This window comes from Xenopus tropicalis, chromosome 4 (genome assembly GCF_000004195.4).
Source record: "Xenopus tropicalis strain Nigerian chromosome 4, UCB_Xtro_10.0, whole genome shotgun sequence".
NCBI classification, from domain to species: Eukaryota; Metazoa; Chordata; class Amphibia; order Anura; family Pipidae; genus Xenopus; species Xenopus tropicalis.
This window is the reverse complement of record NC_030680.2, coordinates 77,059,026-77,075,963: the sequence shown is the minus strand read 5'-3', so window position 1 is coordinate 77,075,963 and position 16,938 is coordinate 77,059,026. Positions and strand designations below refer to the sequence as shown.

Genomic DNA, 16,938 nt, shown 5'->3' with positions numbered 1-16,938 from the left:
ACATGTATGAGTCTTAAAGTTAATGCACTCTTTCAATGCAAGGTGCATGATTAAAGCACTTGCTTAATAAATGTCTTTATTTTTACATTATACAATATTTGAGTTGTCAGCACAAAACAAAACTATTTCCATGTTGGTCCACGGTTTTTCTTGATATCTGTATTGGCTGAATTTGGAGGAAAACTTTTCGGCCCATAGGATAGAATTGTTTTTGGCTACTCAAAGCTTGCAAAATTTCAATGGGGAAATATGCTAAAAAAAACTTTGAGGCAGATTATTAACATTTTATTAGCTCTGGGGAAGAGTCATAAAAAACATAAACGTAAAAGATTTTACCTGCTCAAAATTTTAATGATAAGCTTCGATAAATCTACACTTAGGGGCAGATTTAGTACGGTTTTCGTACCTTTAAAAAGCACGATACAAAAAAATCGTATTAAATACTAAAGTATGAAAAATTTCTATCTTGAAATACGAAAAAATCACATCAATGTCCGAAAAGTACGTTTTTTTTGTACCTGAACAATCGTAAACTGCAGGAAAACCTTTCTGACTTTGATCCTTCTGTGCATGATTTTGGAAGCCTCCCATAGGACTCAATGGCACTCTGCAGCTCCAACCTGGCCCAAGGAAAGTCATGATACCGAAGCTTGAATGAATCCGAAACTTTCATACTCGACGCAACAATATGATTTTGTCGTGCTTTTTGTCACGCTTTTTGTCGCAAAGTACAAACAAATCTCGCAAATGTACGACAAAGTTGCAGAAAATACGCAAAAGTTGTAACCTTAAAAAAACTACCAATTTTTTTGTATTTGCACCTGTCGTACTTTGATGAATGTGCCCCAAAGGGAGATATTAAAAAAAGTGCAAAGTTTGCTCCAGTGCTAGTAATACAGTAAATATTACTCGCTGATTATCAGGCCCAGGTGTAGTTTCGTATACATGTTAATTCTCATTTTATTTAAGAATTACTGGAGCACATGCACTCAGCCCCTGGCTATTAGGGAACCTTAGGTAACATTTTTCATTCTGAGAGATACAGTTTATCATATACACTTGCTTAGGTGAACTTTGCAATATGGTTTTGGGAATCCACAGTAGAATAAATGTAGATTATTTAGGAACTGTGAAAAGAGAACATTAAAAGAATGTTTAGTATAGAAAAGAGGGAATGTTCTAACAACAAATCATTTTTGGGTATCCAAAATGATAGGCATAAATATTTTTAATGTCACAAAAAAACTTATGCCTCACATAAAGGTGTTTATTCTCACTTCTGACAAAACCAGGGCCCAAAGTAGAAGACTGTATGCAATGGCCAAAAGTTTAGAAGGAGTAATAGGACCGAGCAAGTCTCTTGGGACATATAAATGGATTGCAATTTAGTGAAATGCAGCTCTTTGCACATCAGTGGAGGGAATTACATGCTCAAACATCCTGTGTTCAACTGTGACCAAGCACCAGGGCCGCTGCTGGCCAAATGGGTGCCCTAAGCAGAAATTTACTTTTGTGCCCCCTCCCCCAAATATTACGGAAGTAAAAATAAAATAATAAAAAAAACCCACACACAGTGCCCCCAATATCCCCCAGAGACAATGCCCCCATAGTAAGTGCCCCCAATTGCCCCCATAGATTGATTGAACTATCCAGGACAGCGGGATGCGCTATAAAAACCGGCGGGACAGTGTTGGGGGGTATGTTATAATATATAAAAAGGATTTTTTTGAGCAGCTGGGATGGTGCCTCCCTGGGAGTTGGTGCCCTATGCAGACTGCATACTCTGCTTATAGGGAGCAGCAGCCCTGCCAAGCACATCCAATTAGAATAAATTTTGGTGGGTATACTTGCCTGGTGCCTCTTAGCTACATGTTCCTCAATTACTTTTTAGCTATAGAACATGAGATTCTGGAACAAAAAATGTAAACAATAACATTAAATCACTATAAACTTTGCTGTGTATGCACATGGGATTAGATGTAGTTTCTATACTGCCAGTATTCTTTTTCTAATATCCAGAATTATATGTTCTTGTGCTTTTTTGTGCATTTTGGTGCAAAAAGACAATTTGATTATGAAACGGTATGGCACATAGCCTCCCTACCATGCCATAAAACTGATCCTGGCTACTTCAAAGTGGCTATAATTGTTATATCACAAAAGCAAATTATAAAATAAAATGTACCTTTAATGTTCCCTGTCTGACATATAAATAAACTAATCAACAGGATTACAATTGGGATCATGGAATTTAAGAGTTTTAGTAGAACGTTATAATTTTCTTCTTATCCATTCAACCACTTAAAAGTTAGCATACAGCTGCAGTCTGTTTTCTAGATGGCTGCCTTGTGTCACAAATGCAGGCACAAATCTTTCTACCACATACATCTTGTCACTGCTGAAATGAACCATGGGTGAGAAAGGCAGAACTGCCCTAATCACAAGGCAGAAGGAATAACTGCGGTGATCAAATTTTTGTATCTTTAAACCAAAACCTCAAGAATAAAATGGATTTATTGTAACTATGTTTCCATGTAAAGTAGAGCTGGGTAAAAACACGACAACTGCAACATTTTCTATAAAGGAACTTTACTGTTATCTTCTTGTAAGGTAATCACTTGCTGCAGAGTTCTATAACAGGCTGCATGTCCACGGTTACCCACAAAAAATGCATGTACTGAATGGGTAGCAGGTAGTTAAATATTGGTGCAAGTAGAATGTGGGTTGGCAGGTGGTAAGCCATGTCTGGTACAGCATTTTGTTCTATTTCTTGAAAAATATCTTTTTCCTTTTCTTGTGGAGGGTAGAAGGATAAAGCCGTTTAAGTAGCCGGTGCATATGCTTGGTCTTCCCACCACACAGCATATACAGTGAGGAACATAAGTATTTGAACACCCTGCGATTTTGCAAGTTCTCCTACTTAGAAATCATGGAGGGGTCTGAAATTCACATAGTAGGTGCATTCCCACTGTGAGAGATAGCATTTAAAAAAAAAAAAATAGGTTAACCCAATACTATTGGGTTTAATTATTGTTTAAATAATTTTTCAGTAGACTTAAGGTATGGAGATCCAAATTATGTAAAGACCCTTATCCGAAAAAACCCGAGTCCCAAGTATTCTGGATAACAGGTACCATACCTGTACCTCTGTGATTTGCTGTTATGTAACACAGTCAATTAATTCAGTCATCATATCTACCCTGTCTTTAGCAAGCACAATCATGCAAAAAAAGTACGGGTGTTGTGTCCCTCATCTATACTTTTATCTTTTATGTGACAAACCTTCTGCCTTGTTTAGTAGCAATATATCCACAACAAATACTATGCAATCAGACTATGATCATGGGTCATAGGAGAAACAGCTTAAAGTGTATGGTGCATAGCCAAAGCTAAAACTAGTCATACACTATGAGATTCAACCTGAAAATCTTACAACTAGATTTGTGTGGCCAATTTGGTTCAGGTAGAATAACTCTGGAGTCATACAGACAACTACATCATCGGATAAACAAATTCATATGGTAACCTAAAAATGTCAGTGGTAAAACTAACAGTTCAGATTTAGATATCTTACTTGCACTTATTAACACTTCTGTAAAATAACCTCTCTGCTATACTGCTATACTGCAATAACTTAAAGGAGAAGGAAAGTCAAAGTCACTTGGGGGTGCCAAAATGTTAGGCACCCCAAGTGACTTCAATAGCCTACCTTTTACCCCGGGCTGGTGCCCCTGTTCAGAGAGAACAGCACCAGCCCGGCGTAGCAGCAATTGCTTCCTCCTTCCTGTATCGCTGCGCACGCATGCGGCTCTTCACTCTACTGCGCATGCGCCTGTCCCAGACAAACAGCAGCAGCGCGAGTAGGAAGGAGGAAGCGCTCGCTGCAGGTACCCGGGCTGGTGCTGTTTTCTCCTAACAGGGGCACCAGCCCAAGGTACAATGTAAGCGATTTAAGTCACTTGGGGGTGCCTAACATTTTGGCACCCCCAAGTGACTTTGCCTTTCCTTGTCCTTTAAGGGCTACCGGATGTGTGACCTATTCATTTTTGATATATCTGTTTGTGAAAAACTAAATAGGAAATGGGCTGACCAGAGCCAACCAGTAACAGATTTGGGCAGTAAAAAGTCCCTAACTAATACTAACACTTTTTTCTCAAGATTACCCTTTTTTACTTCATAAAGGTCTGACTCACTTAAGAGTCTGATGGGTGTATTTATTATAGTGTGTAAGGCAACAGCACAGGCGATGTTGCCCATAGCAACCAATCAGCAATTAAAATTTAACCTGCAAGTTAAAAGAGAAAAGCAAAGATCTGATTGGTTGCTATGGGCAACATCCCCATTGATGTTGCCTGACACACTATAATAAATATGCCTCTAAGGGTTCTGGGTTGTTTTGCGCATACCTCTATACAAGAAACAAAGTAACCTGACTTCCTAAGCAAGTCAGACCTGGAAATTAGGGTACCTGTACCACCATACCACCAAATGTGCCATTTTAAACATAATATATTATCATCCGTATAAAATTGGATAAAGAGGGACAAGAAAAACCATATTAAGGGGGGTGGTGAACTTTAATTATTGCTGAGAAAAAATTAAATCATTGCTTAAAATAGAGTTCTGTACTTCTACTACATGTACATACATTACGTGGACAAAGGCCTTATTGAGGATCTTCAGTCACCCCCATCTGACAATAATATTATACCTTTTTTGGATATTTCGGGTGCACCCGTTACAACCCAGGTCATGCCCTGATCACACTCCCACTTTTGCTCAACATTATCTGTTTCTAAGATAATTTAGGTGGTTTTAAATGGATTTTGTCATGATTTTTATGGTGTACTTTTTATTTCTAAATTACACTGTTTACATAGCAAATAATTCACCATTTAAATTTTATTCTTGAACCAAAAAATTTTTTTTTAGTTGCAATATAGGTGTGTAGGCAGCCATCTCCTGTGCCTGAGTCTGAGCTTTCAGAAGGAGCCAGCGCTACACATTAGAACTGCTTTCAGGTAACCTATTGTTTCTCCTAGTCCCATGTAACTGGAGGAGTCCCAAGCCAGACTTGGATTTCTTACTACTGAGTGCTATTCTGAGCTGCTATCTTGCTACCTTCCCATTGTTCTGCTGATCGCCTGCAGGGAGGGGGGTGACATCACTCCAACTTGCAGCTCAGCAGTAAAGTGTGACTGAAGTTTATCAGAGTACATGTCACATGGCTGTGACACTGAAGGAAATTAAGAATATGGCTAGCCCCATGTGAAATTTCAAAATTACATTTAACAAAAAAAAATTGTGTGTGTTTTTCAAAAACAGATTTCAATGCAGGATTCTGCTGATGCATTTTATGAAAAACATGTTTTCCCATGACAGCATTCCTTTAAATGGTGAAGGTTAACAGCTATTTGGGTTCTAATTACAGGGACGGTTCCTGCAAAAATTAGGTGATGACAGGGGTAAAGGATGGCTCTAAAAAAACTAAGTGTGTTAAAATGTCCATAGAATATATGGATATATACAGTATGTGGCAGCTCCGGATGCGGACGCCATGTTGGGGCACACACATACACATAATGAGCAAGTTACATAGTTACATAGGGTTGAAAAAAGACCAGTGTCCATCAAGTTCAACCCATCCAAGTAAACCCAGCACACCTAACCCACACCTACCAATCTATACACTCACATACATAAACTATAAATACAACCACTAGTACTAACTGTAGATATTAGTATCACAATAGCCTTGGATATTCTGATTGTTCAAGAACTCATCCAGGCCCCTCTTAAAGGCATTAACAGAATCTGCCATTACCACATCTCTAGGAAGGGCATTCCACAACCTCACTGCCCTCACCGTGAAAAACCACCTACGCTGCTTCAAATGGAAGCTCCGTTCCTCTATTCTAAAGGGGTGACCTCTGGTGCGTTGATTGTTTTTATGGGAAAAAAGAACATCCCCCATCTGCCTATAATCCCCCTAATGTACTTGTACAGAGTAATCATGTCCCCCCGCAAGCGCCTCTTTTCCAGAGAAAACAACCTCAACCTCGACAGTCTCACCTCATAAGTTTAAATCTTCCATCCCCTTAAAGGAGAAGGAAAGGCTAAGTCACTTGGGGGTGCCAAAATGTTAGGCACCCCCAAGTGACTTAGATCGCTTACCTTTTACCCCGGGCTGGTGCCCCTGTACGGAGAGATCAGCACCAGCCCGGGGTAGCAGCGATCGCTTCCTCCTTCCTTTTTGCTTGCGCGCGCATGCGCAGTAGAGTGAATAGTGGAACTTAAACATTAAAGTCGGCTTTTCACTCTACCGCGCATGCGCCGGCCGACAGATTTCGCCGGCAGAAGAGAAAGGAAGGAGGAAGCGCTTCCTACAGGTACCCTGGGCTGGTGCTTTTTTCTCCTAACAGGGTACCAGCCCAGGGTACAAGGTAAGCAATCTAAGTCACTAACATTTTGGCACCCCCAAGTGACTTAGCCTTTCCTTCCCCTTTAACCAGTTTAGTTGCACGTCTCTGCACTCTCTCCAGCTCATTAATATCCCTCTTTAGGACTGGAGCCCAAAACTGCACTGCATACTCAAGGTGAGGCCGTACCAGGGACCCATAAAGGGGCAAAATTATGTTCTCATCCCTTGAGTCAATGCCCTTTTTTATACAAGACAGCACTTTATTTGCTTTAGTAGCCACAGAATGACACTGCCTGGAATTAGACAACCTGTTAACAACAAAAACCCCTAGATCCTTCTCCATTAAGGATGCCCCCAACACACTACCATTCAGTAGATAGTTCGCGTTTATTTTATTTCTACCAAAGTGCATAACTTTGCACTTATCAACATTGAACCTCATTTTCCAGTTTGCTACCCAGTTTTCTAATTTTGTCAAATCGCTCTGCAAAGCGGCAGCATCCTGCATGGAACTTATAGTTTTGCACAATTTTGTGTCATCAGCAAAAATAGAAACAGTACTGTCTATGCCCCCCTCCAGGTCATTAATAAACAAGTTAAAAAGTAAAGGACCAAGGACTGACCCCTGCGGTACTCCAGTTACACAGCTGGCTTGTTATACAAGTGTGTGGTGTAGTTGTTTAAACCTAATTCCTCTTCATTCTAAAGCTGATGGAAGGTGGGATGTTTTGTCACCCTCACAAAATCTCTTGCAGCCAAGTCATTTTGAATCTCTGCTGGTAAAAGATTTGAATCATGTAATCACGGGAAAAGCATTCTCCTGCATAACAAGGTAATGTAAAAATATCTCAAATATGGGTTTAGTTGACATATCTGAATGTCACATTTTGGCGGAACCTTTTTTTTCAGCAAGCCATATTTATTTATTTTTTTAATTTGCCTTTTGAGAGGAGAAGAAAAAAATGATGACTGGCTTAAGTTATGTATACATAACAAATTATATAAGAATACAATGGATACTTTGTAGTAACAGTCTATAGGACAAATCAAATTAAATTGAATTCTGCATACTTGTACTTGATTACTTTTATTTACGCAGCTAAAATCCCCCGTGTGGCTTTAACCTTAAAAAGAACCAATAAAAGTTGAGTTTTGCTTTCCTGTAAGTGAAGCAGCGCTGCGCGGTTACATTCGTTGACCCAGAATGTGCCTGTCCCCAAAACAAACATTTGGATTTTGTGGTTTTGGAAACTGTTGCTTTACAGACTGTTCTGCTTTTGTAACAGCCAGAAAGGAAGTCTTGGCAGTAAGGCAGCCTTGTTTGCCAGCAGACTGCATCCTGCGCCTGGCTGGACCCTGTCTCGCAAATTGGCCATACCCTAAGTCACACTTAACATTTAAGTAAATACAAATGGCCTTTTTTTCTTTTATACTAAAATTAAATAATCTATCCTGTACATTTTGGCAGTTGTAGTACAAAAAAGTTGGAATTTTGCATGTTACAGATTCCTGATTGAGGAAGATTAAAAGGACAATTAAACCAAGACTAAAAAATAAACAAATTCCTCAATTAAAGTATTCGTCAATGCTGATGATTTGCTGCCAAAATAGTGTGCGATGAGAATTAAAATCCAGTTATACTCCCATTGGACAAACTCTTGGATCCATTTGATCCATGGATATGATTTGGTGTATGGGGCCCTAATCCAAAATGTGTGTAAAGTTACCTCCTGTTCCTCTTAATACTTGTATACAATAACCATTTGGGCAGAAGGACCACTAAGTTATACATCTGTGTTTATTGGTATTCATAGATTCCAGGATGAAGGTACCGCCATACTGTACTTCCCAAATACTTTACTCCTGCTGGTGGATTCCACATATGGTTTGAAACACTGCCTCAATGTACTTAGACATTCCTAATTTGGAAGAGGAAATTGCACACTGTACCACACATTCTAGGTGCCACAGGTTTAGATGCAACCCTGAACATGGGCAGAAGTAACTGGGACGAGAAGCCAGAATTAAGGTGTATAAGGGAAGATAATTTTAATAATTTTTTATTTATAGCTCTGATACATTATACCCAGAGCTTTGCATAGATTGATAGATAAATTCACATCAATCTCTGCCCTTTTAATGTTAGCAGGTATGCTAAACCCATAGATCATTGTTATTGTGTAACACTTTGGCCTAAAAGGATTTGGTCTTTGATGTGGGATCTCATGTTAGAAACCCTGGTTCGATTTCCGGTGGCAACGCTTTGTGACCCTGGATAAGTATATAATGGCTGCCTTGCTTGCTGTAAATTCTTTTGATTGCCATGGGAAAACCATTATATAAATGATTCCCTTTTCATTTTAATCATATTTGAATTTTTAATCCACAATCTTTATATTGTAAGCTCAACTGAGCAGGGCCCTCTTCACCTCTTATATCAGTTGTATTTTTCTGTATGTTCAGTGTATACACCCATTTATTGTATTTCACGATTTTGCTGATTTGTAAACAAGAGTTAATTGCAATAATAACAAGGGATCTACTGTACACTGTAAGCACAGTATCAAGCAGATTAAATAGGGCGTGTGACAGGCTAAGGTTACACAGGCTAAATTATCAGTCCTCCAAAGCTACTTACTGTATTCTGTGTAAATGTTTATTTGGCAAATATTAATAGTATAATATGTACAGGTCTTTAAAATGAATATCAGTGTGTTGCTTGAGTGAAGAAGGAAGGCACTGAACCTTGTTTACTAGGCATATTTAATACATCAGCAGGGAATGCTAAGCAACATAAAAAGGCTACATCCTGAAAACTGGCCTTAATGTAATTTCAGCTACAGCAGTATATCTCAAATGATGATGCCTGTCTCCCTTGTAAAGGCTTTCAAATCTGAAAGCCCAAAATGACTCTTATACTGTACATGTAAACAAAGGATGTCATTTTGTACCAGCTAAAAATATTGTTTTTCACCTGTTCTTGATACAAAGTCTTCTACAAAGGCAAATTAATGATGTATATGATAGTATCCCCTACAAATATGGAGTATATTATATGGAATGCTTTGGACCAGGATAGGAGCATAGAGAGCCATAAATGACATATGACTCCAGCTTATTTCCATTTAAGTATTTAAACTATACAATTCTAAACAATTTATGAGAAAAGTGGGTCCTACAGCCACTGCAATGATATTAGAGGTAGTGTATGGCTAAAGGCACATGTTTTGGTGGTCCGGTAGAATAGCAGTGCTAAAAACATTTAATTGTAGCTCCCACTGTTATAATATATATTGGATATATATTTTAGCCCTTTATTAAGGATATTAGATATCAGTAAGGAATTCTTTGACAACAGAAATTTACAAGTTTCTGTAGCAGGGGGGTACAATTAGTGGTTGTTTTGGATAAACTAAACAACCTGGGTTCAGGGGCAAAAAAGCTGTCCGAATCTGGGTTATGGGAAAAATTTGAACCCTGCAAAAGGGCTAGTAGGCTGCCAACTCAGTCAAAATCCACTCCTGTACCCCCCCCCCCCAAGGATGGTACCAAAATAGTGGGGTCCAGACTGAATAGCAGACGCTGATATGATGATACATGCTGCTATACTATTCTAGTTACCTTGGAACTATGGGTAATTTTACAACAATAGTTTTATGACTGCCTTGGACACTGAGTCTTAAGCTGGTTTGCATCCTGTTGGCAATTTCTTGTACTAAGTGCACCTTGATTTAATGTGACATATCCAAATATAGCAAATCATTTCATAAATACTTTATATTCCACACAAAAGAAGCACTGATAAACAATACGTCTAATTTATCAAAGTATTGAGAAAAAAATGATGGCATCTCTAAATTTGGGCATTTATGCCTATAAAACTAACACTTTAGTATAATTATAACTGCTACAAAAAAGGTAGTTTAATCATTTACATTTTAACCAGAAGTCTTGGCTTAACCAGTAACATTTGTCACAAAAAACAGTTCGAAACCAGGGCGTGTCTGCCAAGATAAATTAAAATATAACAGGTCGAAAGAACAGTAGAGTATAAAAGGGATCTAAAGCCTGAAATACAGTGTTCAGCCTATATTGGATACCTCAAAACAAGGAACCTTGTAATACACATCATTTTTGCTTCATAGATTTATAAATAAAATAGTAAATAAATAAAACTTCTTGCTAGTAGTAGGGCTAACAGACATATTGTATACTGACTGGTTGCCAATGGGAAATAAGCAAGTGTACCTGCTTGTAAATGGCAAATGCCATGCACTAGGGACACGCCTGGTTATCTCCCACTTGCCTCTGCTCCAGATGCCATTACCTTGCAAGAAGATCAGGTTTTGGTTGATGTGTCAAAAATAATAAGCTTTTTTTTTTTTAATTTTGAAACTTCAAAATTATAAACAAAGGGCAAATTTGCACCTGGGCAGTAACCCATGGTAACCAACCAGATGTCTGTTTTTATTGTTCAACTTGCAGCTCACTGAGAAAAAGCTAATCACTAAATTGGTCATTATGAGTTACTGCAAATTTGCCCAGTGTTTATAAATGAGCCCCATTGACTTTAACAAATGGAAATGCCTGATAGCGTTGGTATCAGTGATTTTCAACCATAAACAATACTGGTGCTGACAGGTGTTTTCCATTTAAGTTAATAAGAGGTGGCAGTGGCAATTCAGCAATCTAAAATATGTAATATATTGGCCTTTGCCAGAAAATCAGTGAACAGATAGCAAAATCTCCTGCCACAAATTGGAATCTTGCAGTGAAATCACCCACATGCCTCCATATGTATGCACATATATATGCAAGTTTCACATAAGAAGAATCACAAGCGGACAAAAAAAAATATGCCTGTATTCTCCATTTTTATTTGTAAGGCCCACACTAAACTTATTTTGAGCCCTATAATTCAGTGTGATTTTCTACTACAGATTTTAGTCATTTTGTCATTAGTAAAACACAAATGTACAGATTTTAATACACAATATATAATTCAGTCAATTTTTATGAATAGAGTCACAAAATGCTATTTATACAGCTGTACATGATATTTGTTAATCTTTTGCAAATCAAAAAACTCACACCTTTTATTTAAATATCTTTTTTCTTACAAAAATCATCTATTGATCTTTATCCCATAAAAGTATGTAAAGTCATCAGTAATAACACCATATTTATAACTCAATGTCAATTGCTTATTTTATAAAATCACATCAATACAAGTTTCTACCAGGTATCGCCTTTTACACAGTGTATGTGAATAGGATAATTTATGAAGAATCTAATTAAAACATTAATACTGGCTGGTATGGAAAATTACATAGTGTGGCTATTTTTCCATGAGACTGTAATAAGGACAGATCAGAACTATTTAGGCCTAGAATAGCAGGTGTATAAATATGGGCCTGAATTAGACAAGGGTTCAGGTATACAAGAAGGCTGAAATACTTAAATAAGGGAGGAAGTTCAATCTGCCACCCTCCAGCTGATTGTAAACCTCAACTCCTTCAATCCCCCAAGAGATCTTCAGTTGTTAGTCAGATGGAAGTTGCAGAACAACAATTGCTGGGTGGGGGCACACAAGATTTATATATATACATAGATTAAGTATCTAGCAATATCATAATTAATGTGTGTTTTTATCTATGTCTCCTTTCATGCTCTGCCCCTTACTGTCCTACCCTAAAAGTGTAAATGGGAATACATAAATAAGATAACATAGGGATGTGTTTGATTACAGTACCTCTTTCCTCCTGCTAGGTGCCCCAGGTCTGGTAATCAGGGCAGTTTCCTCACACACAATAGCCACATCTTCCACAAAGGGTGCATCTGGGAGGCATTCATCTGCTGGAAGCTCTATCACACTCAGCCCCAGTTTATTCTTCAGCACCCCAACATACTGCTCATGGTGTTTCCTAGCCAGAGAGATATCCACCACACTGCCTTTCTCTGTCCTCAGAGCTTCTTGACATAAAGAGTCAGGAATTGCACGAACTATAGCATGGGTGCATCTCCCAAAGCCTGACAGAGCTAGTCCAGCCATGGCACCTGGCTATGAATACAGTAGCTTTGCAATAGGATGGGCAGTGTTTAACTGGCAGCAGCTACAATCATGCACACTGTGCAATGAATACAAGGTACCAAGCCTGCTTCAGTGCTACTGGGGGAAGTGACCTGATTGTAAGCAAGCATTCAGTGCAGAGATGTAAGCAAGATCCTGATTGGACATGTCACTGTGCCTCCCTTTGGTTGAGTGACTCGTCTGTGAATATGGTGTCACGTCCAGATAAGCAGTCTGGGAACTGCAGTGCTACGTTTTTTTCTGGCTTGAGCAACAGAATTGAAACGCATTTATTTGCGCTTGCAGTCTGATATACCTTTTCTCTTTCGAAATAAGAACAAATACAAATATGCATACAGCAGCTTTCTTACTGCTGCTTTGCTCATATTGCCGAATCCAGCATTTATAGCACTAAAAAAACTCCAGTTCAAGCTTGTCTTTATTTGTTCCTTTACAGCACCAGAGAAGGGACCTAACCTCATAGAAGTTATACTATAAATGAGAGGGTTGAAAAAATGTGTATAGTGACCCAGTGCCTAGCAGTGCTGCCTAGTATCACTGGGGTTCTGAGTTGGATTTTGATTGCAGAAGAATCTGCATTTTAAATCTCTTTGATAAAAAAATAAAATTTTTGTTTATGGCAGGAGAGATGCATATGTGTCTTAAACCTAATATTTATTGCAGCCTAAATATAAAACAGAAGCAATAACATTACTAAATATTAAAGGAGACATATCCTATAAAAAATAACAATGTACCAATTAATTATACTCCTCTAGATATAGAAGGATTGTGCTTTAAAAAGTTGTGTTTCTGACTGATTTATTGAGAAATTCGCCCAAAACCCCACTAGCCCCGCCCATCTGTTCCACTTCCTGCTGGCTGAATTCTCTGGATGAGCTGGGGAGCCGGCGCCCTCCGTACCCTGCACTGTAGGATAGGAACCAATCAGCAGCTAGGCTGACCTGATAGGGAACTGAAGCCTGCTGTGCTTGTGTGAGTGCAGGGCTGTGATTGGCTCACCCCCTCCTACTGTGCTTCTGGCAGGGACCGTTAGGACACGCCCACTCTCCATTTCACACTGGACAGAGAAGTGATAAGATCTATAGGGAGCTCCAATAAAGGGGCCATTGTTACAGATAGGGTTAATTTTTAGCCCAAAGGGAAACCAGCACCGTATATTATTCATAATTGCCTACAAAATAATTTTCCCCATTTATCCAATATGTCTCCTTTAAATTACTTATTTTTCTGCCTGAAGTTATTCAGCACCCACTTTTTGGCATACTGGTGCACAATTCACACATTTGTACTGCTATAAGCATAATTATTTAGAAAAATCCTCTTTTATTGATCACACTCAAAATCCACTAGCTGCTGCAGGTGAGTCTGTGATTAGGAGGTTTTACACAGAATTTAACCCTTTGTCTTACTTACACTAAGATTATTTTGAGGGAGAAAGAGAATAAATACCTCACTAAAGTTTAGGACTTTTATTAAACTTGTATTTGAGAGAGAGCAGGGGTAATTAAAAGATAGATCTATTACTTCAGTTCTTAAAATGCCTTAAAACTAGATGCAGCGAAGAGAACACAAAAAATGCCAGCCATACACTCTAATAAAAAAGCAGTGCCTACCACTAACCATCAAAGGAGACATATCCTATAAAAATTAAGAATGTACCAGTGAATTATACTCCAAACCCCCACTAGTCCCGCCCATCTGTTCCACATCTTGCTGGCTGAATTCTCTGGATGTGCAGGGGAGCCGGTGGCCCTCCGTACACTGCACTGTAAGATAGGAACCAATCAGCAGCTAGGCTGACCTGATAGGGAACTGAAGCCTGTCTGTGCTTGTGTGAGTGCAGGGCTGTGATTGGCTCTCCCCCTCCTACTGTGCGTCGGGCAGGGACCGTTGGGACACGCCCACTCTTCATTTCAAACTCGGACAGAGAAGTGATAGGATCTATAGGGAGCTCCAATAAAGGGGCCATTTTTACAGATAGGATTAATTTTTAGCACAAAGTGAAACCAGCACCATATATTATTCATAATTGCCTACAAATTTAGGGTTTTTCCCATTTCTCATATATGTCCCCTTTAAAGATAGTGGATTGCTTCCATGACTTTTCTTAACAATAACCTTTAAACTAAGCTATTCTTTTGCCTAGAAATACTTTGTTTTCCACTGTCATGCAAAGCCTTCCTATTTGGTCATGCTAAATGTTCTTTAGAAGGTTAGGTTAGATTAGTATTGTTGGATTCAGTTTCTTTAATAGATAACAATGTTGTTCCATCCCTGTTAAACTTTGATTAGCTGTATTGTAATACCACCTCTCAGCAGTGAAACACGTTAGCCCTAGAACAGTGGTTCTCAACCTTCCTAATGCCGTGACCCTTTAATACAGTTCCTCATGTTGTGGTGTCCCCCAACCATAGAGGAGCAGTGTCTCGGTTCCTAAGACCATCAGAAATATGTGTTTTCTGATGGTCTCAGGCGATCACTGTGAAAGGGTCGTTTGAACCCCAAAGGGGTCCTGACCCACAGGTTGAGAACCACTGCCCTAGAACTAAAGGTAAGCTTGTCACGCAATGGAATATCTGGTCTTTTGGCAAGGTCGCCAAATGGTTGTATCTTTCCCTGTTATGCCCATTTTGAGGTGGGCGATATCGGATTGACCCTTGGGCCAATCAGATCACATTTACAGGATATAGTAGCAATGAGGATGACAGTAACACATCAATTCACTCCTCATCCCAACAGAACTTTTAAACCTGCCCAATCAACATCTGGCCAATTTTTGCCAAGATACACTCAGATGGTAAGCAGCTTTTATCGGCCAATATATGACCACCTTAAGTCTGCCCAATGTGGTACTCCAAAGCATTCAATAAAAGGTGCTGAGGGTGTCATGCATCAGTTAAAATAAATGAATGTGTGCAGTTAAGCAGCCTTTCTTGATCTCATATATTAGTATGTGTAGCACTTGGGCAGAGATGTGGGGGTTTAACTGTGTTTGAACAGTGTAATTCCTTTAGTGCTTAGTGTAGCCCCACATATAGGCAGAATCTTTTTTTATTTCTTTTTAGCATCTAACAGAACCAGCAATTTTGAGACCTTGTAGAATAACCCTCAAATGCCCACTCTGCTCCTTCGGTAACTGTTTAGAGTACAGGAGGAATATACTGGTAGAGACAAGAAAAATTGGAATGGAGAGGAAAATAGATACAGGCATAAGGTAATTAATGGATTCTGTGTGTAACAACTGGCACATTCACAGGACAGGTTTTGCATGTGTTAATGCCACTAGGTGGAAACTTTTTTTTTTTAAACTATTTATTTTTTATATAGGAACCTGAAGACTTCCCTTCTAAACTTACACAAGCCATCAGGTGCCTCTACAGAAAGTACAGCTCTAAAATGATGGTGGAAAACTATACCCCCATAATGAACACTTAACCAACAGATCGTTTATGTTATGTTAAATGACTTACTGAAAAATCTCGCCCAAACTGGAATATACATATATATATATCAGTAAATATTGGCTTTTTATATCCTTTCCCACCATTTTGTGATCACATGACCAGTAATAATGCAGCTCTAACTGTAACAGGAATTAGTGTGGAAGCAAAAGGCAGAACTCTGTCCATTCATTGGCTGATGAGGCCAAGCATGTGTGTGTCTTGGCTTGTTTGTGTGCACTGTGAATCCTATGATCCCAGGGGGCAGCCCTTAATTCTTAAAATGGCAATTTTCTATTTAGAAGTACCCAACAGCACATACTACTAAAATAGTATATTTTTATGAAAATGGTTTATTGAGATGAAGCAGGGTTTATGCAATATATTTTTATAGAGACCTACATCTACACCTACATCAGAGGGAGCAAAAACAAACAAATTAATTGTTAAACTAGAAAAACAGTAAAAAGCAGAAACAAACAAATTATTTTTGTTTACAATATCTTATACACCATTATAGACACAGTCACATGAGATTCTGAAACTTGTACTATATAGTACAACATTTTTTTAAAAAGTTTATAATATTACTTATACATTAGCACAGAAAAATAAGCAAGTTTATGGTTAACAATTAGACTGCAAATGCATCTGTTGTGTATGGTCAGCGCCTGCTTAAATATAAATACTCACACACTTCTGTAATTTTGCCAGTTTTAGGGTAGGTCAGGGTGGAGTAGAAGAATTAACACTTTTTAACATAAAATATATACTTCATAGAGCTAGAGAATCTTAGGCTAATGGCAGACGAGGAGTAGGGTGGATATTTTCGGCTAGCGGAAAAACGCTTGCCGAAAATTCCGCCCTATGCCTCCTACTTGTGCCTGCACCCACATGAATAGAATATGCTCAGGTGCAGAGTTTGAAAGTCTCGTGTTTTTATGCGTATTTTAGCTACATGTGCCTGCACCTGAGCGTATTCC

The 16,938-nt window shown here is 38.7% G+C and overlaps 1 protein-coding gene across 4 annotated transcripts in view; it reads right to left on the bottom strand.

Annotated features, from left to right (window-relative positions):
* The window catches only part of ddah1 (dimethylarginine dimethylaminohydrolase 1), a 124,254-nt gene that overhangs the window by 76,998 nt on the left and 30,318 nt on the right, over positions 1–16,938 (bottom strand). Inside the window, exon 1 of one of the 4 annotated variants that reach the window (XM_018092936.2) lies at positions 12,174–12,676. The exons of 2 other annotated variants lie outside the window; for them this stretch is intronic. In XM_018092936.2, coding sequence (XP_017948425.1) covers positions 12,174–12,473 — 300 coding nt within the window. In that variant the 5' untranslated portion in view covers positions 12,474–12,676. 4 annotated transcript variants of the gene reach the window in all.